Source organism: Dermacentor albipictus, chromosome 3, assembly GCF_038994185.2.
Source record: "Dermacentor albipictus isolate Rhodes 1998 colony chromosome 3, USDA_Dalb.pri_finalv2, whole genome shotgun sequence".
NCBI classification, from domain to species: Eukaryota; Metazoa; Arthropoda; class Arachnida; order Ixodida; family Ixodidae; genus Dermacentor; species Dermacentor albipictus.
The window spans coordinates 2584953-2606446 of record NC_091823.1 but is presented as its reverse complement, the minus strand read 5'-3'; the positions used below and the strand labels follow the sequence as shown (position 1 = coordinate 2606446).

Below are 21494 nucleotides of genomic sequence, written 5' to 3'. Positions count from 1 at the left end.
GGTTCTGGAACATGCCATCAATTACATGGAAGTGTAGTTCCTTATGAAAGAGAGAACCACTGCCGGCGTGCTCAGGCAGCGCCAACAAAAACGAGATATAACTGAAACAGAATTTCCCATGTAAGTTGGTATCGATGCTTGACGCAAATCATGTGCTGTGACGAAGGTTTTAAAGGCAAACTTTATATTATTTGCCCTAAAACCATTACTTCTCGCTTGTGTTGTAGCATGGCTGCGGCTGGGTCGGTTGGTGTCTCGCCGGGTGTGTGTGTGTGTGCGTCTGCGTGTGTGTGTGCGTACACATGTCTCATGTCGTGATGTATTCCTTCTTCCCAATGAAGCAATACATCACGACATGCGACCTGTGCATTTGATGTTGGCTCACAGGTATAGTAAAAGCATAGAGAGAGCCAGAAAAAAAAAGGCAACCACCGAATAGAGTCGCAGTGCCACCCGAATAGTGCAGCACGGATAGCGATTGCAAAATAGCGCACAACCACAGTAAGTGATGGTCGTAGTTTTATCAGCAGTAATCATTTTATTAAGCAGTACGTTTTACCTATCAAATTAGCAAGTGCGGTGTCACGCGCGCACAAGTAAAGCTGAATGAACCTCACTCGATGATCGCAGACACTCGCTGTCACAGCGCTCGTTTGATGAATAGTGAGAACAGCAGCGGGCGAACGCTTCGTGCTGCATCTCGCATCAGTGCCTCTCCGATGCTCGCTGACGCGACCTCGAATTCTAGGTGCACGAGACACAGCACACATGAAGTCACCAGCCATCTCGGCTCACTACCCTGCGCTCTGGTTGCAGAGAGAAGAGCCGCGCTCAGTCACACCAATGTGCAGCAACAGCCGGGCTAAAAGAGGAGATACCGTCTAAACTGGCCCGCTCCTTGGCGCGTGCCTCTCGACACTCACCCTTTCTGTGACTTGATCACGTTACCATGCGCCAACCCAACGCCACCAATCGCTCACCGCGCCCTCCTCTCCCTTTCGCAGTAGACTCTCGCACACTTTCCCTTGCCCCTACTGCACACGGCGTGTCAGATCTGAATTAATTTGGGCACGTGTCCTTATATCTGCAATAAAAAAGTGAGGCTTCGTGTACCGTTTTCTGTACTGAGGTCACATGGGTTTGCTTTTACCTCGAAGCTGGCTATCCTCCGGCGGTGGTCGATGTTCGCCTACGCGTCGCGCTTACATGAAAAAAATTTCCGTCTCAAGTTTGTCGCTAATGCTCTGTAGCTATCAATCTAATATAGATATCTTGAGAAAAAAAAACACAAAAATTGCCAGCTAAGATAACTATAACATTACGCCGAGCTATGAATTTATTGAATTTATCTTCATCAGTAGTAAAAAAAAGTGGTAAAGTATAATTGCACATTCGGATGTCCCGAAGTAAAGACTGCCGGAGGGACCTCCTAAACAGGAAACAAGAGGGGGTTAGTGCAATTGTAGCAACGGCAGCAGGCTTCACCCCACAAAAGTTGTGTATGTCAGCAGTGTTTAATACAGCGCTTTAATACGAAAGTAAGTGGTGTAGCATGGGGAACAAGCAATGCTGTAAATATTTATTTATTTATTTATTTATTTATTTATTTATTTATTTATTTATTACTCAAATAACCCTGGAGAATGATTTTGCATGAGGGGTGAGCAGCTTCAAAGAAGGTGTTCAATGGCAGTCTTGAACATGGTCGCACTCGAGTGGTTCGCCGCTTCTTCAGGAACATCATTCCAGTCTCTCGCTGTACGGGGGAAAAACAAATGCAGATGGGATGATGTGCGCGCATGCGGGGGGTATACTGATTGTGAATAATTAGTCCGTGATGAATGGCTTTGAGCGGGTGATATGACGCTTTTACAAATCAGGGCATGATAAAACTTGTGATATAGAATGAGCCTGGACGCTTGACGTCATGCTTTTAGACTAGAAAGATCCGCATTAGATTGTAGCGCTGTGACACTAGTACATGGAGAATAGTCATGGAAGATAAATCGGGCTGCGCGGTTTTATACAGATTCAAGCTTGTTAGAAAGATTAGTATGATAAGGGTCCCAAACTCAGCATGCCTATTCAGCTTTGGGCCTTACCACAGATTTGTAGGCAAGCGTTTTTACCGAAGGAAGGGCAAACTTAAGATTTCGCCGGAGAAAGCCTAACGTGCAGTTACCCTCGTTAGTTATTTTAGCGACGTGAGAAGACCATGAAAGATAGTGCGTTAAAATAAGCCCTAGGTATTTATAAGATGTCACCGATGACATTATTGAGTTACCTGAGAGATATGCGGTGCTACATAAGAATGCCGACGACGGAAAGAGATTATGAAGTGTTATTTACATTTAATTACAATAACCCTGTCTTACACCATTTTTCAACTGTTTGTAATTCACGCTGTAGGACAAGGATATCGGAGCTATTATTACTGGATCAGTAAATAAGACAGTCGTCCGCTATTAGGCATATGTTAGAACATATGTCATTACAAAGATCATTAAAGCAGATTAAGAAGATAAGAGGGCCAAGAGCAGAACCTTGAGGAACTCCAGAAATCACAGGAGACAGAGTAGAAGAAAAGTTATTTGCAAAAGTTATATGAGAGGGACAGAAAAAAATCTAAGAAATATAAAAAGAAAACTAGGAACAGTGCAATACAAATATATTTAATAATGTTTACAGCGCACAATAAAAATACTAGGCTAATGCAAGTTAATACTAGGTTAAATACTAGGTTAATACAAGTTAATGTAATGCGCCTTAGATTTGTGCTTGAAGGCTTGAAATGCACATGTTTGATATCGGATGCAATAGAATTCCAATATAATAGGCCTGAAAACATGACAGTAAATTTCCCATTGTTAGTTCGAATTTTAGGAAGGAGCAAATTGTGACGTGCGGCAAACCTTGTGTTAATATTATTAGTGAGGTCAGTACGGCTAAAACTTTCAATACTAAGCTCCATATTTATGAGGGGGGACATTATTAGCAACAGTTTATGATTGAATAACATGCGCAAGGGGAGAAGGTTTAGGGAACGAAGAATTGGAGCGGAGTAAGACGTAAAAGGTTGAAATGTCACAAATCGTAGTGCTTGCTTTTGTAAAGCTTCCAGTTAGTAGAGGTGAGTGAAGTATGTATTGCCACATGTTGAGAGGCAATATGAAAGATGACTGTGAATATGCGCGTAATACACATAAAGAGAATACTTGGATGAATAAAGGAGCGCGATTTGGTAATGACATGAATGCCAAACGAAATTTTTTGAACAAGAGATTGGGCATGGCGGATGAATGTTAAGTGCTCATCTAAGATAATGCCTAGAAATTTGGTTGAGCCAGATCTTGTAATTAAGTGCTTGTTAAGTGATGCATCAGCAAGTGATCATTAAGGAGTGTGCAATAGAAATCGGCGGTAACTCCGTAATACAGGATAACAGTAAGTTATCGCAGGAGACGAAAGATCTCATCAAGAAACGCCAATGTATAAAAGCCTCTAACCCTACAGCTAGAATAGAACTGGCAGAACTTTCCAAGTTTATCAACAAGCGTAAGAAAGCTGACATAAGGCAATATAATATGGATAGAATTGAACATGCTCTCAGGAACGGAGAAAGCCTAAAAGCAGTGAAAAAGAAACTAGGAATAAACAAGAATCAGATGTATGCGTTAAGAGACAAAGCCGGCAATATCATTATTAATATTGATGAGATAGTTCAAGTGGCTGAGGAGTTCTGTAGAGAGTTATACAGTACCAGTGACACCGACGATGATAATGGAAAAGAGAATAGTCTACAGGAATTTTAAATCCCACAAGTAACGCCGGAAGAAGTAAAGAAAGCCTTGGGAGCTATGCAAAGGAGGGAGGCCGCGGGGGAGGATGAGGTAACAGCAGATTTGTTGAAGGATGGTGGGTAGATTGTTCTAGAAAAACTGGCCACGCTGTACACGCAATGCCTCGTGACCTCTAGTGTACAGAAATCTTGGAAGAGCGCCAACGTAATCCTAATCCATATGAAAAGTGACGCCAAAGACTTAAAAAATTATGGACCGATCAGCTTATTGCCTGTTGCCTACAAAGTATTTACTAAGGTAATAGGAAATAGAATCAGGAACACCTTCGACTTCTGTCAACCAAAGGACCAGGCAGGATTCCGTAAAGGCTACTCAACAATCGACCATATTCACATTATCAATCAGGTGATAGAAAAATGTTCTGAATATAACCAGCCCTTATATATAGCTTTCATTGATTACGACAAAGGGTTTGATCCAGTCGAAGCCTCAGCAGTCATGGAGGCATTACGGAAACATGGTGTAGACGAGCCGTATGTAACAATACTGAAAGATATCTATAGCGGCTCCACAGCCACCGTAGTCCTCCATAAAGAAATCAACAAAATCCCCATAAAGAAAGGCGTCAGGCTGGGAGATACGATCTCTCCAATGCTATTCTGAGCGTGTTTACAGGAGGTATTCAGAGATTCGGATTGGGAAGAATTGGGGATAAGAGTTAATGAAGAATACCTTAGTAACTTGCGATTTTCTGATGATATTGTCTTGCTTAGTAACCCAGGGGACAAATTGGAATGCATGCTCACTGACGTGGTTAGGCAGAGCAGCAGCGTGGGTCTAAAAATTAATCTGTAGAAAACTAAACTAATGTTTAACAGTCTCGGAAGAGAACAGTAGCTTACAATAGGCAGCGAGGCACTGGAAGTGGTAACGGAATACATCTACTTAGGGAAGGTAGTGACAGCGGATCCGGATAATGAGACCGAAATAATCAGGAAAATGGGTAGGGGTGCGTTTGGCAGGCAATCTCAGATCATGAACAACAGGTTGCCATTGCCCCTCAAGAGAAAAGTGTATAACAGCTGTGTCTTACCAGTACTCACGTACGGGGCAGAAACCTGGAGGCTTAGGGTTCTACTTAAATTGAGTACGACGCAACGAGCTATGGAAATAAGAATGATGGGTGTAACGTTAAGGGATAAGAAAAGATCAGATTGGGTGAGGGAACAAACGCGACTTAATGACATCTTAGTTGAAATCAAGAAAATGAAATGGGCATGGGCAGGACACGTAATGAGGAGGGAAGATAACCGTTGGTCATAAGGGTTATAGACTGGATTCCAAGGGAAGGGAAGTGTAGCAGGGGGCGGCAGAAAGTTAGGTGGGCGGATGAGATGAAGAAGTTTGCAGGGACAACATGGCCACAATTAGTACATGACCGGGGTAGTTGGAGAAGTATGGGATAGGCTTTTGCCCTGCAGTGGGCGTAACCAGGCTGCTGCTGCTGCTGCTGCTGATGATGATGATGATGATGAGATACAAGAAAGGTACCTATGAATATTGTTTGAGGGAAATTAAATACCATACATATTGTGTTCTATAGATATATAACGTGTTTTTCAAGCACCATGCATGAACATTAGCGAGATCATTGTTTAGTTTGTTAGTAGTGTGACGGAACTTTTGTCGGATATAAAAATGTTTGTGTCATCGGCATAAAGAAGGCAGTGGGCATGCGTTAATACTTTTTGCAAATTATTATTGAACAATAAAAATAAGAATGGCTCAAGCATTGCTCCCTGAGGGACGCCTCTATCGATAATTTTAGGTGAAGAGAAAGAACTATTCATTTGGGACTAGTTGTGGTCGGTCTCTTAGGCAGTCACAAATAACTGCAAAGGCGCGCCAGAAATGCCATACAATTCTAGTTTGTGTAGCAGAATGAGGTGGCTAATTGCATCGAACTCTTTAGGGAAATCAATAAGGAGAGCACCTACTTATGGGCCTTCTTCTATAGCAAATTTAACTTTGTCAGTAAACATAGTTAGTGCAAGTTCTATTGACAAATCCTCTGTAAAACCGAAATTATACGGAGATAATAGCTTACATTTGGATAAGTAATTAGTTAAACGCTTGTGAATAAGTTGTAATAAGCTGTAGTTTCGCGAGTATTTCTTGGTGACATATCCTGTTGCTTTATTTTTTATTGCTTCGAGTTGATCGATCAGATAGGTTTGATTCGGATTCCAAATAATGGATGCGTACTCTACCTTTGAACGAACAAGCGTAGTGTATGCTAATAACTTAGTAGCTGAGTCCGCCAAGCATAAGTTACGTTTAATGAAGCCGAGTGTTTTGGATTTCTTACTGGCTACAGAATTAATGTGCTCCTTCCAGGATAAATCAGGATAAATGAACTCGGAGATATTTAAAAGTGGATATTTTCTCAACAGGGATTCCCTGAATCGTGTAGTAGCTCGATTCAGGATTATGTGCTCTCGTAAACGTCATGGCCTTCGTTTAAAATGTTAATTTCCATTTGCCACTGGCAACACCAAAATGTGAATTTGTCGAGGTTTAGCTGTAATGAGTTCTCTTCTTAGGCGTTACTAATTCGTCTGTAGATGATACAGTCGTCTGCGAATAACCTGATAGTAGAAGATAAAGCGTTTTCTATGTCGTTAATATAGATCAGAAACAATATTGGAAGCAGGACCGAACCCTGTGGTGCACTGTATTTTACATGCGAGAATGACGATGAGTACCCGTTGACGTAGACTGATTGACTTCGGTTGGTTAAAAAATTAGTTATCCAATTTGTAATCCTACTGTTTCTTAAGATTCGTTAGCTTCATTAGTAAGCGGAAGTGCGGAACTTTGTCAAATGCTTTTGCAAAATTAATAAATATAGCATCTATTTTTAGTCCACCATGAACAGCTTCGCGGAGGTCAGTTATCAATTCGAATAGTTGAGTTTCACAGGAACGACCACGAAGGACACCATGCTGATTGCTAGAGAAGAAATTGTGATCTGTTAGAAATTTCATGACGGGGGATGATATGATGTGCTGTAGTAACTTACAACATATGTTTGTTAATGAAATGGGCCTGTAGTTTGAAACTAAGGAGGGATCACCAGATTTAAAAATGGGAATCACGCGTGCACACCTCCAGGCGTCAGGCACGCATCTTCTATCAACTGACTGTTGAAAAATAGCAACCGAGATATGCGATATAGCTGGTTTTGTAAGCTTTAGCAACTTTGCACAGATCTCATCTGGTCCAGGTGCCGAATTAACTGGTGGACGATCTATAGCGGCTTCCACACCTTCGCGAGTGACTATGAGGTCATTGATTGAAGTACTTAAAGGGACACTAAAGGGAAACAATAAATCAGTTTAGACTAATAAAGCATTGTTTGAGAAACCTGCAGGCAGTCATTTCAAGAAAATAGTTTGAATATTAGATGAGAAAATGAAGGTCCAAGTATCAGTATTTGAATTTCGCGCCGAAACGCCAGCGCCGGTACGTCAGCGTGACGTCAAGGATTCCAAAGTTTGTATTCGCATTTGGGCCGCGTTGGCTGAATAAAGGTTCCCGAAACTTGGCATGTTTAATATGTGGTTCCTTTAGAACACAATGTAGTCAATCTGTACCGCTATATATAATTAGTAGGCCCTAGAAGATGCCATCAAAATCCAAGACGTCACAGCCCCCAGGTGCGGGAACTCAAGTAGGCGTCGCCACCCGCATTTCGTTCTTGCGCTTTTTCTGGCTTACCAAACGTCTTATCGTTGTAAGAGTGGTGTTTTTGGTGTTGTAGAACGGTGATTTACTAATGCAGAAGAAATCACTTTTCCCTTTAGTGTCCCTTTAAGCTGAAAAAGTTCCGATCTCGTGGCACTGGTTCTTCTAATGTGAAAACCGTACAAAAAAATGTTTAATTCTTCCGAAACTTCGGACTGCAGAAGCGGCTCATCATTTCTCGTTATCGACAAAAGGGATGATGACAATGGTTTCGGATTTGCTTCTTCCCAAAATTTCTTTTTTTTTACAGTTGGTTTTTAACATTTGTGATAAGTCGTAGTTGTAAAACTTTTCCTTCGCTGCTTCAATTTCTGCTCTGCGAAGTCTTGCCTGTTCGAGACAGCATTCCCAGTCGTCGGCAGAGGTCGAATGCTTTGCCTTTGAGTACATTATTTTCTTCTTATTTATGCGTCATTTAACATGTGTTGTAAACCCCGTGTTTTTAATTAAAGATGTGATAGTAATTCTTGGAATATATTTTTTCTTTAGTTCAGTGAGTGTCCTTTGAAAGATCTGCCAATTTTTCTTTGTATCCCACTCGGAAAAGTCATTAAAAACTGCATCGGAAATGTTAGTAGGCCATTATTTAATGCGCGTACATCCCCTCTGTTGTAATCGCACATGGTTTTTTGCATTACAAGATTTTTCATATTTTATGGCATACTTGCAGTGGATAACATTGTGGTCACTCATGCAGGCAAGGATGCGTACATACATACTTTGCGGATCTGTAGTCAGCACAAGATCTAGAACTGAAACACCCCGCGTGGGACATGATACCATTTGGCTCAATCTAAACAGAGAAAGAACATCAAGAAACTGCCTACATTCATGCCTTCTTGCGCCCTCGACGGGTTTGCATGTCGGCCCGTCAATTCAAGGATAGTTAAAGTCTCCTGCAAGCATTATTTCCGATGACGGATACCTGGTTTGAATAATACTTAAAGAATCGTGAAGACATTCAACAAAGTCAGCAGAAGAACTGGGTGGTCAATAGCAAGCCGCCGATAACGCAAGTCACAGAGGGCGACAAATGAAGTGCGATCCACAATATTTCCAGGACGGGAAAAGTGTCAACAAGATGCGCACTGAACTTCTTATTTACAGCAATTATGACCCCACCTCCTCGAGATGTGGTCCTGTGTTTTTTAAACAAGGAAAAACTATTCGAAAGCCATAGTTCGCTGTCAGCTACATCCGAGCACAGCCAAGTTTCGGTACCAAGGACTATGTCCGCGGAAGAGCATTCAGTAAATACTTGCAGATGATCTTGTTTAATAGATATCGGAAATTTGATACTATGATTGACAAGGTGTTAATTATTCGGATGGGTTCTTTCACGTTCATTCATTTGTTCTACGTGTCTGGTGGTCTGAGAGAACTACCACCTTATTGGCCGAGGCTTCAAACGTATAGTGCTTATTCGCAAGAATTAGTTTATCAAAAACTAGCTTTAATTTTTTGCTGGGTTGGCAATTATTCCGAGCAAAATCGCGGAGCTTATTTCTGATCTGCCGCAAGCACGGTGAAAAGTTTCCTTCTACCCATACTCGAGCTGATGCAACGTCTTTAAGCTTGAATGCATCCCTCAGGATATTGTTTTTATCCCTAAAGTTCAAAAACTTCACTATTATAGGGCAATTATGTCCCGGCTTTTCTCGTCCCAGTGTGTAAACCCTTTCAATACCACTAGGCTGAATGTCGAATCTAATTGTTGTAAACTCCGTAATTAGTTTTTCCGTTTCATTCCATTTCTCAGTTCTTTCCTCGGGAATGCCCTTGAATATAAGGTTGTTCCGCCGCATTCGATTGTTCAGATCATCTACGACAAGATTGGCTTGTTCAATTTGTTTCAGTTCAATGGTTCAAACTTGATTCCGAGTTTCCTGCACAAGCATGCCCACTGTGGATACATCTTTGTGAACGCTGTCTACCGTTTCTAGGCGCTGCTCAATTGTCACAACCATCTTTGACATCTGTAATATTCGACTGGATGTCCTTGAGCTTGACGTACACGTCTTTTTGAGATTTTTCATTAGCCGCAGTAAGTTCTTTGAGAAGATTCATAATTTGATCTACCTTGTCAGGACCTGGGTTTGTTTCGACGTCCTTTCCACAGGCGATCATGTGCGCGACACAGAATAAAACTACGAACAATCGTACCCCAGCCTTCCATGCCCGGCGCACCGATGCTGGCCGTAGCCACACGGGTGAACGCGATTTAGTGACTCTAGTAAGTGCGACGAAACAGCCGATAATGGCGCGGTAGGTACACACATCGATGCCCATCTCTGTCCAAAAATCTTACACACTTTCGATTGGGGGTTCGCAGCCAAATAGGGGTCACGAAATGCGCCAAAGCGCTGCAGGCTCACCTACAATGAGCGAAGGCGACAGTTTTAGCACTGTGAAACTGGCCGCAAATCACGCTTGACATTTGCCGCTGAGGCTTCTTATGCTTGACTTGAGGGCACTACGATGCGTGCCGGCATCACCTGCGCGGGATCGCGCGACGATGGCTCCAACGACGCAAGGTGATAGGAGTCCAGGACACGAGGCAGCAGCTTTTGTGCTTGATGGGTGGCAGTCGGCCGGTGCTTGCGCAATCAGCCGATTGTAGCAGCGACTGACGGGCGTTTCACAGGGTTACACGCAGGTTTCCTACAATGGGCGAAAGCAACATTTTTAGCCTTGTGAAACTCGCCGGAAAAGTACCCAAAGTGGCCGCAAATCCCCAAAACTGGCCGCAATGTGGATTGCCATAGCTACGGACTACGCGACACGATTCGCTATCACGCGGGCACTGCCGACAAGCTGTGCCACTGACGTTACTTAATTTCTACTTTACGACGTTATTCTTCATAACGGCGCTCCTCGAAAGCTGCCGACCGACCGTGGTCGCTCATTTCTCTCGCAAGTCGTCGACTACCTTCTTCGTTCGTGTTCAATGCGTCACTAGTCAACCACTTGCCTACCATCCACAAACCTATGGGCTTACCTAGCACCTCAACCGCACGCTGACAACAATGCTCTCCATGTACATTTCCTCAGACCACCGTGATTGGGACAGCACCTTGCCTTATGTGACATTTGCCTAAAACTCATCACGCCATGACACCGCTGGCTTTTCTCCCCTTTATCTCTTGTTTTGCCGCCACTCCACATTGCCGTTAGAGACTCTTTTACCATTACCTGTGCACCTTGTTAGAGACAGGCCTGCAATGCAGCTTCTCGGGCCGCAACGGCTCGCCAAATTGCAAGGGATTGACTTTATGCCTCTCAGCTGTTCCAGAAGGCCCACTGCTATCACATTCACAGAGTCGTTAATTACTCTCCAGCCTCTTTGGTCCTCCTCTGGACGCCTTGCCGCCACATTGGCTTGTCGTCAAGGCTTCTTTCCCGCTTCTGTGGGCCTAACAAAGGCCTACGCCAGATCACTGCCCTCCGGTATGAGAACGCTCCTATCGACAGTCGATAATCTGCCGCGACTGCCAATGATATCGTGCACGTCTCCCGACGTAAACCTTATGTTGCCGGACACAATCCTACTCCTGCTTAAGCGCCAAAACGGCGCTCTCGCTGGCGGGGGTTCTATGTTACGCGCTATTCCCGCACACCGAAACATACATCCTGCCGAGTATGAAACAATGCGCCGGAAAGACGGTGAAGACGACAATCAGAGTAGCGCTCGTGTTGTTCTGCCTTCTAGCCTACAGCCGCCTCTGAGTATATAATTTCTAAATACAATTTCGTATCCCTTTGGGCTACTGTTAACCCCATATACATACATACATATATATATACATACATATATATACATACATTCATATATACATACATATATATATATATATATATATATATATATATTGTGGGCTCACTGTACCTCTCCGCGCACGGCGTCGCCAAGTGGCCTCCGAGAAGTGGAGCCTCACGACGCGGCACGACGGCGCACGGCGATAGACCCACCGCAGGTTCGAACACCGAGCCGAAAGACCTGGCCGGCTCTGGCCGTACGCATGGGCGCTCTCCCAGGAACACAATGCGTCCAGAACAGTTAAGGCGTTTATTGATCACAAATGTCCAACATGTACCAGACTGCACCCAAACACACGGAGTACACTCGGCGCCCGCGGTTCCCGATGGCGAGGAAGGCGGGTTACACGCCGCGTCGAACAAAGGTTTGCGCGCATGCGGGCCGAAATGCGTTCGCAAACGCTACCTAGCGCTTCCCGTCACCGAAAATAGTCTGCGACGGTTCGGACACGCAAAATGTGACGCACTGAGCACCTGCGACTACCGCAAGGGCGGAACGCAGAGCCACTCAGCAAGCCACACTTACGCAAGCTGACAAAGCACGTGAACGTCCCCAGGCCGTGGCGTTGGGGACACAAATAGCTGGTCGCTCACGTACCTTGCAGCTTGCCTCTCGTGACCGGCGCTCGTCCCTCTCGCAGCACGACTCCCCCGCGCACGGCGATCGTCCCCAGTCGGGGCTTCTTCCCTACGTCACGCCCCCACGACCCAATCGCAGGGCCGCGTAGCATGACGTCGCGGGACGCGGTCGCGGCGCCCGGGGAAGACGGCGCGCGGTCGAGGGGCAGGCATTTGGGAGGGGTTTTCCTCGCAATGGCGAATAAGTCCGGAGCCTTAGGCACAGCAACGACTGCGGCCCGGTAGACCGAAGGAACTCCCACAATATATATTCACCGGCTGGCAGTGGGTACCTGGCTGGGGATCACGAGGACGGCGACCGCGATGTCGAGGAGTTTGCGGCAACGTACCGAGAGGTGCTTGGTCACAACAGGAATGAACGAAGGAAATATCCAGCAGCCGACGGGCGGCTGGACAGGTCCCGGGCGGTCGACCAGAAATGGTTGCAGACGGGATCTTTCGGGTAGCCCCTACCACCTGCACCGCCTGTGGCCCGCGCTGCACCCGTCCCCCGGCTGCCGTGGTGCGAGCAGGAACGGGCCGATATGGCCCATGTGCTTTGGGAATGCCAACGCCACGAGGAAGAAGATCCAAGAGGAAGGAGGAAGACAACAGCGGGACCCTCTGCAGTGGGGCTTAGAGATGGCAAGCCGCCCTCCTCAGCAAGGCACCCGAAGACCAGGAGTGGGGCATCCAGCAGGCCAGGGCCGCTGCCGAGGATCTCGGAAGATTTTCCTCGGGCGAAGGACCCCTGGCAGCCTAGCCGCGGGCACCAACAGCCCCCCCCCCCCTATAACCGTTCGAGAAATAAAGGTTATTCCTAACATATATATGGGTTGAGGAAATCACGCTGGCCCTCGTAGTAAAATGAAGAAAGAAGAGTACGACGTATGTTGAATAATCACGTATATTCGGCGGGTGGACCAGCCTTTGTCAAAGAATTTCACAGAGGCTGGTTTACCAGCTGAAACATCAGTGCAATATACTGTGCTTATTCAACGTGTATGTGCCTGTAACTTCCGCATTCCGGCTCATTTATTTAACGCCTGCTCATTTAAAACGCTACTGCGCCTGATGCTTCAAGATTCTGCAGCATACTACATGGTTTACAGTCCAGACATTCAGCTGTTTGTTATCGGGATGTAGCAAGTGCGCATTTGAAGTCGCTCAGGGAGAAAACGCTATCAAATTCGTTATGTTGTGCTCAAGAGCATGCCCTCGTGCTGTTGGTGCCAATAGGACTAATTTTTCAAACTTATTACAAATCGACATTGTTATTAGCTGGCAAAATTCAATAGCGACTGCTTTTTTTAATAGAAATTGATGTTACAGGAGAAGCTCGAACGAGTGCAAGAGCCCGAAAAGGGTTTGGTTGAGTTCTGGACCACCAAATGATTTTATAGTGGTTGGTTTTATTCCACGTGCTAGCAATTACGCGGACACCCCAGGTGAATTCTCGCCATCGTCTAGCCCGCGATGACATAAGATTACGCGTGGCTCTACCATCGCAAGCACCAGAGGACAGTTGAGCTGGGGGAAGGCCAATGAAATAGTGCCAATCCGCACGCAAGACACACGAGCACCGGCAACCGGTCCCTACAACGTCCGCCAAAGGCGTCTACTACGGCGTCCGTGATTCGCATGGCCATCATCATCATCATCATCATCATCATCATCATCATCATCAGCCTGGTTACGCCCACTGCAGGGCAAAGGCCTCTCCCATACTTCAACAACCCCGGTCATGTACTAATTGTGGCCATGCCGTGCCTGCAAACTTCTTAATCTCATCCGCCCACCTAACTTTCTGCCGCCCTCTGTTACGCTTCCCTTCCCTTGGAATCCATTCCGTAACCCTTAATGACCATCGGTTATCTTCCCTCCTCATTACATGTCCTGCCCATACCCATTTCTTTTTCTTGATTTCAACTAAGATGTCATTAACTCGCGTTTGTTCCCTCACCCAATCTGCTCTTTTCTTATCTCTTAACGTTACACCCATCATTCTTCTTTCCATAGCTCGTTGCGCTGTCCTCAATTTCAGTAGAACCCTTTTCGTAAGCCTCCAGGTTTCTGCCCCGTAGGTGAGTACTGGTAAGACACAGCTATTATATACTTTTCTCTTGAGGGATAATGGCAACCTGCTGTTCATGATCTGAGAATGCCTGCCAAACGCACCCCAGCCCATTCTTATTCTTATGATTATTTCCGCCTTATGATCCGGATCCGCTGTCACTTCCTGCCCTAAGTAGATGTATTCCCTTACGACTTCCAGTGCCTCGCTGCCTATTGTAAATAGGCAGCGTGGCCAACGCCTCCTCTATTTTAGAGCGCAGCTCTATGGCGCCCGTTCCTGCGTTTCGCGTCGCCATCGAGCCTCGCCGTCGTCCTTTGCCGTAACCAGCCCAGTAACCGGCGCCAGTCGTCACGGCCAGCGCGTACCTCTAGCTGCACGCGCTCATGGCGCCATCTATCGCGCACGGCGCGAGCCTTGCTGTCTTCGCTCCTCTTTCATGCTCCTTGCTTCCGTCGCTCACGCCGCCACCCCTTTGTGGCGACAATCCGAGCGCCAGCTCGGTGGCGGCTGAGCTCGAATATGTGCTGGTGCCCAAACCGAAACGCATTGCTGCCGCTGTTCGCCACTACTTGTAGCTCTCTCCCGCCCTCCTCCGCGGCGGCGTCCGCGCGAGAGCGCGCAGTGTACTCCGGTTGCCGAAGCACCGGCTCGGTATCAGCGGATCACGGGGCGCGTTTCCCAAGCCGAAACGCAGAGCCACTTGCTGTTCCGCACGAGACGGATTGTCCGAGGCTCCCAGACGGTTTAGCCGAAACACCTGAAGAGCTGCACTCAAATTTCGCATTAGAAAGTAACGCGATCATCGGCCAATTTTTTTCAATGCCAGCCAGATGCGGCCGATCCGACCATTCACCACCCTGTCCTATCGCCCTTTCCTACTTTCCACCGTCGGCTAGCGTTCGCGACTGCTTTACGGTCATGGGAGAGAGTACCATCTGGGTGGCGCTTCACGACGGAAGTCGGAGGAAGAGAGACAGACGCGTAATAACCTGACACACGCAGGGGCGGACCGTCTACCACTTCTCATCGGGAACGGCAGGGGCACGCTTCTGACGCCCGCGTTATGCAAGCAGGCGTACCTAATTTAGTCGTACCATCTGGGTAGCGTCGCATCGCGGCAACTAACTTAACTAAGGCGCACCAACGGCTCCCATTTGGAAGCGAGCGTTTGCACTGGCATCGAAAAAATAGAGGTGTTGGTACGACTAATTTGGCTACGCGTGCTTGCGTAACGCGGACGTCTGAGCGCGCACCGCTGCCCTTCCTGATGAGAAGTGGTCGACGCTCCGTCCCCGCGTTTCTGATGTGTTAGGTTATCACGCGTCACTCAGTCTTACTCCGACTTTCACTGTGAGGCGCCACGTGGCTCTCTCCCCCACGACCGTAAAGCAGTTGCAAACGCTAGCCGACGGGGAAAAGTAGGAAAGGACGATATGAGAGGGTGGTGAACGGTAGGATCGGTAAAAGAAAAAAAAAATTCGCAGTTCCGGCGTAAAGGCTAAGCACCGATTGCGATATCAAATTAGTAGATAGCTGTACGATGTAAGGATAGTAATTTTATCAGCCGTACAACCTTGTAAACCTTAGCTTACGAACTAAATTAACAATGATACAATATGTGCGCGTGACGCAGCTAGGATGTAGAAACAGACAGACACATGGAGACAGCGCTGTCCTTGTGTGTCTGCTTTATTCTACGTCCTTGTTCCGTCGCGCCTACACATTCTATCATGTATTCAAATCAACTTGCGCACCAACGTGTTTTAACTAAATTAACCAGCACGGTGTCACGCGCACACAGGTAAACATGAGCCCACATCGCTCGATGGCAGCAGAAGTTGTCTGTTGAAACGCTGGAGTTGAGAATCGCGGCAGCCGCCGCGAGTCAATTGACCTCCTTGCATCTGTCGCTTCAATGCGTACGAAACATCCGAAACAAAGCGAATACAACGTTATTGGCACTACGTGCACTCTGCAAACATTGCAGACCGCTTTGAAGATGAGGCCCGCGTGGGCGCCCACTTTAGCCACGTCGTAAAGCGCTTTCAAGACACACGAGCGCCGGCCACGCCTCCCTACGGCGTCCGCCAAAGTAGTCAACTACGGCGTCCACGATTCACGTGGCCAACGCCGTAGTAGACGCTACGGTTGTCTCCACTCTGTACGGAGTGGCGGGCGAGGAGGATATCGAGCCGCCGGAGAAGAACGCGCCTCCTCCCTCGCCTCACCCTCTTGCCTCGCGCGCCACAGAAGCAGGCACTCATACGGGCCACGTTCCTGTTCCTCACTCGCGTGCGCTCTGCTGCTTCTGCCCTGCTAAGCTCCACCCACCTTCACCGCGTCGCCATGGGGAACCAGCGCTGGATAGGCGGCGCGTCGAAAAGAGTGCGTTGCACGCCGCCCTGGCGACGAAACGCGGCATATTCCAGCCACACAACCAGACGACACACACCCATACGCAGCCGTATTATAGTTCGTATGTTCCGTTTTCGTGCCGCTTCAAGTGGAGTTTTATGCGAAGCATATTACGAGAGCTCAACCCAGCTCCTCAGGCGCGGCGGTGTCGCCTTGAAACCACGTGACACCGTGACGTCACGACAGAGGAGAAGTGGCTTTGGCTCAACTCTTGCAAGACGGGCTGGGTGGGAATCGAACCAGGGTCTCCGGAGTGTGGGACGGAGACGCTACCACTGAGCCACGAGTACGATGCTTCAAAGCGGTACAAAAGCGCCTCTAGTGAATGCGGTGTTGCCTTAGAAACGAGCTGTTTCTAAGGCGTGCGTCTCTTGCTCAGGTGCACATTTCGTTGCCGCGCCGAACGCTGCTTTGCTCGACGCTCACCGCGTCCAATGCGGGGCGCGTAGTCGCAGCCCTGTAGCCCATTGTCTTACACCCCTTGGCGGGTCGACGGGAACGCTCTCGCGTTCCACTCTTGAAGGCGAAGCAGTTATGCATGAGTTGTTTCTTCGTCTAGCCGAACCAAATATAGCCAAGCAACAGCAGTTCACCAGGCTAAACAGTGGTTCAACAACTAAAATAAAGGCTAGTATGCTTCGCATCCTGGGCTTAACCTTACCTAAGCCACAGCCATTTTTTTGTAAAGAAGCTAGCGCCATCAAGTGAAGAAATGACGAAAGAAGCTTTTTAAGCTTTATATATTTTTCACAGTGCGTCGCGGCGAGCACGTGCGTTTCTTTAACGGTTGCGTCGTGTATCGATGCCATGCTTGCGTGGCTGCCTGCCTCGCAAATCTAGCAGCTATGGCTCCGGTCGTGCTGCGCTATGGTTTCGTAAGTATTAGTTGGCCTGAAGAAATTCCATATTTCTCTGGCTAAACATAAAAAATTCTGATGTTACTTCGCCACATCAGTCAATGGAGAAGAAAGTTTTATCGCATCAGCTGACTCGCGCAAGCAAAGGTTTGAGTGCTTCGCTGCTTGATACGTAACAATCCTGGCTACATTTAGCACTAATTACATAAATTTGCCGGATGCGTCTCAGCGCCGAGTCCTCATCCGCATGCGCATTTTTATAAACACATAGGTGGCTTAGTCGTGCGTGCGCCGGCAATATGCGCATACAACTCGTATTAGAAGGCAGCTTCCCTCCCACATAATTCTTGGCAATGAATGGATAATTTTTGCCTTTCGTATCGTTCACTTGGTGCGGTGGCGTTGGAAGGGGCTTGGCGGTGGCATTACGAAGGAAAAATGGTACATATGCCGGATGGTGCATGCTATTGCTCATTTTGTTTCCGACGAAATACCGACTGCAGATTCTGCTGTTTGGTACTGTCTGCCATGGCTGACCATCTTCACTATCGAATAAACCAAGGATACACGCGAAATTTGATTTAGAAACCAGCCCAACACCGCTTGACAAGGCGAGAAGACGGGAGCTTACTCCGCTCGCCTGACTGCTTGGTTCCAACGCCGCCTCCATTATTGTTCGTAGGGTTTAGATGGAAAGACGCAGAAGGATACATCCTCCCTCATCCCGACTTAGTTGTGGCACTTGTATACGCAACAGTATCGTCGGCGCCCTTTTGTTTTCCTTCGACTTTAAGGGCACGCAACGCAATTTTCGTCCGCGGGGGAGGCTGCATTGTGCACGTTCTGACCGCCAGAATGGCGCTGCAGGCGCCGTGAAAACTCCAGTGCTGGTTCCGCATGGCATCGCTACGCTGCGCGATGCTATTTTCATGCTCTTTCACTCTCTCTCAGCTTTCTCTCCCCCAGCTCGGCGAAGCTTAGCACGTCAGAGAAACCCAGCGAGCTTCTAACAGTTACACTGTAAAAACAAGTGTGTGACGATCTTATCGCACTCCGTGCGCCATATGCTGTGGACGCACGGGAAGGCGTATGACGGTTACCCTATAATAATAATAATAATAATAATAATAATAATAATAATAATAATAATAATAATAATAATAATAATAATAATAATAATAATAATAATAATAATAATAATAATAATCTTTATTTCACTCATGAAATAAAAAAGGATGGTGGCTTTAAGTTCGCCGTTTTTCCGCGTCTTCGAACCGAGGTCACGTGATCAGGGGGGGGGGGGGGCAGGTGATCCTGCATTTCTTCGTTTAGCCCGGCCGCGCATGAGTACCGTGCGGGTGATCGCATACGAGTCCCAAATGCCGTATCTACGATAATCCGCGCCAGGTGCAAAACATAAGGGCGATCCTTCATGCGCGCTGCGTTGTCTCCGAGACGTGGCGAAGCGAGAGGCTGCACGAAGAGGTCGCTTACCGCTGCTGGCGTTCTTCATCACACCAGTATTGTGACCACCGAATGCTCGCTACCAAAGATCATTCGTGCTTATCGAGTGAGATATGTTCACATCTTTGTATGCGTGCTTTATACCATGGTTGGTAGCTTAAATCTACGAACGTTACTTCATGTAGTTGCGTAATAATTTGCTGTCGCTACCAATGTTTCGCCTTCTGGGCGACACTGATAATCTTGTTTGTCACGCGACATTGAATCCGACTTCTGGCAGCTTGCTTGCTAGTATACACAGAGAAACCAAAAGGGAAATGTAGGTAAGTTAACCAAGGACCCTAAACCCTAAACTTGGGAAGGGAAAATGGGTAAGAATACATAAGGCAAGAGAATAAATATAATAGAGAGTCAGTCATTGTGGGCATTGCTTGCAGCCTCGTTAACATTCGCGCATACCCATCCTCATATTGAATGCTTTCCGCACGCAGTTCGTGGCGCACCCCAACGTGCAGCAACAGATGAGCACACTGTGGTATGATGGCCTGCCCGGATTCCGGAGAAAGAGCATCTTCTCCCAGTGCCTGCAGATTGTCAAGATTGGTGTGGCTTTTCCCTTCTATTCGGCCATGTACATATTCTTTCCGCGCAGCCGGATGGGCAGAGTCGTAAAGAAGCCATTCGTCAAGTTCATCTCGAACGCCTTCTCGTACCTGCTTTTCCTGCGTGAGTCGCAGTATATCACCTCGTCGGTGGGGGAAAAGTGCCCGGTGAGGCAAAATGGCATCTACGAGGGCGATTCGGAAAGTAATGCCTCCAAGCACACTATTCGCCAATAGCACTGCAAACATGTGGAACTCTATCATTAATACACCGATGTTTACGCTATAGAAAGTCATTTGCGCCACCTTTTTATCTCTTCTCGTACCAGAGTAATCGAGCACCATGGCATCAAGTGCTGACGTCCACTTGAAACAGTGGGCTGTAATTAAATTTTTTACTGCGGAAGGTTCGGCGCCTATTAAAATTCATCGCCGACTGACTAGTTTACGGGCATGGCTGTGCTGACAATAGCACTGTGTGGAGGTAAGCAAGGACTGCGGAAGAACAAAATTCAGGGACACCAAATCTCCGCGATCAGCACCGAAGTGGACGCTCACCAACGGCCTCTGATCAGGATCGTCATCATCAGGTGGACGAATTGATTCGGGGCAATCGCAGGATCTAGCAACAGGAGATCACAACAACATTCGCCATTTCCATTGGTTCAGTGAACCACATTATTAAGCACCTCCTGCTTTACAAGAAGATTTGCGCTCGTTTGGTACGCTTCCTCGACTCTTTCATGTCAGTCGTAAGTTGCCGTGGTGGGCAACCAGCGCAATCTGCAGTCAGACGGCGATGAATGTTGATTGGCGCAAACCTTCCGCAGTCAGAAATTCAATGACAGCGCGCTGTTTCAACCGGACATCACGCCTGGGTGCCATAGATTGCTCGATTTCTCTGGAACCAAAGGTGATGGGAAGGTAAGGCAAGTGACATTCTATAGCCTAAACACCAGTCCATCAATGATAAAGAGTTAAAAATGTTTGCAGTATTATTGGCAAAGTTGTGGGCTTGGAGGCATTGCGTTCCAAATCGCCCTCTTATGATGCAAATGCCGGCAGGAGCAGTAAGTTTTGTAAGTAATACAGTGCATTCCAATTGCTCAAAAGGCTGAAAAAGCATTATTACATGTGAAGGGAAAATATGCAGATCCAACCGTCATATGAGATCAATATCTGATATCTAGATCAATATAAGCTTATGTGAAGTGGTTAATTAAACGGGATGCAACAAAGGGCGATGCGTACAATTCTCGTAATTTCCATTCTAATCAACGCGTAGCTTATGTAATTTTTATGTTTGTATTTAGCGAAAGGAACAGCTTCATTACCGGAAAACAACTTCATTCACATACAATTTTTTATATTTATTCGCCAAACTGTTCACAAGCTATACAGAAGTTCAAACACCGAATCAGGGGATGTACTGTCTCAGATGTCTGCACAATGATGTCACATGGATGACGGCAAGTGTAATGCTATTCGCGGGAAGAATAGTGATGAAAGGCGTATATAGTCACAAAGAAGTACGATAGATATATCAAAGTACATTAAAACGTCTCTACCTCTTGTCCCGAAGTCTCTTATGCCCTTTCAGCAGGATCGGTCAAGAATGGCTGCCCACCTAGTGGCAGATAGTGACATGTGCCCAATGACCAAATCAAAGAAAAAAATTCTGGTAGAACCAGCCTCACTAGGAATGTTGACGTCACTGCGATCAGCATTGAACCGACGTAGGGGCACACCATATTGCCAAGCCAGAGATGCGTCATGTATAAAGCGTTTTGCAGCCGGACTCCTCTCCCGCACTTACCTCTGGAGACGCTGTAGCGCCATCTGGCACCGCCGCCACGAAGTTCGCACTTGGCGCTTGTGTGAATTTAGTCGAGACTGTCTGAAGACATGTGACACGGGTTCCGCCCAGCACTTAGGAAAGGCGACAAATATTTCGTGGGTATGCGCCTCGGCTCTCCGCATTTCCTTTTCCGGTGTCAGGTGCCACTCCAAGCCTGAAAACTGTAGTGGACTGGACGTG

At 47.0% G+C, this 21494-nt stretch overlaps 1 protein-coding gene and 1 long non-coding RNA gene across 11 annotated transcripts in view; one reads left to right on the top strand and one right to left on the bottom strand.

Moving 5' to 3' along the window:
* The window catches only part of LOC135919931 (transient-receptor-potential-like protein), a 397285-nt gene that overhangs the window by 321465 nt on the left and 54326 nt on the right, over positions 1–21494 (top strand). For all 10 annotated transcript variants that reach the window (XM_070534944.1, XM_070534941.1, XM_070534942.1 and 7 more), the window contains one exon: positions 19346–19580. In XM_070534944.1, coding sequence (XP_070391045.1) covers positions 19346–19580 — 235 coding nt within the window. The remainder of the gene's footprint in view (positions 1–19345; positions 19581–21494) is intronic.
* LOC135919938 (uncharacterized) lies at positions 1635–12609 on the bottom strand. Its single transcript, XR_010570111.2, has 3 exons — positions 12392–12609; positions 9983–10268; positions 1635–1756 (listed from the first exon to the last, which is right to left on the bottom strand). It is a non-coding gene; the product is annotated as an uncharacterized lncRNA (long non-coding RNA).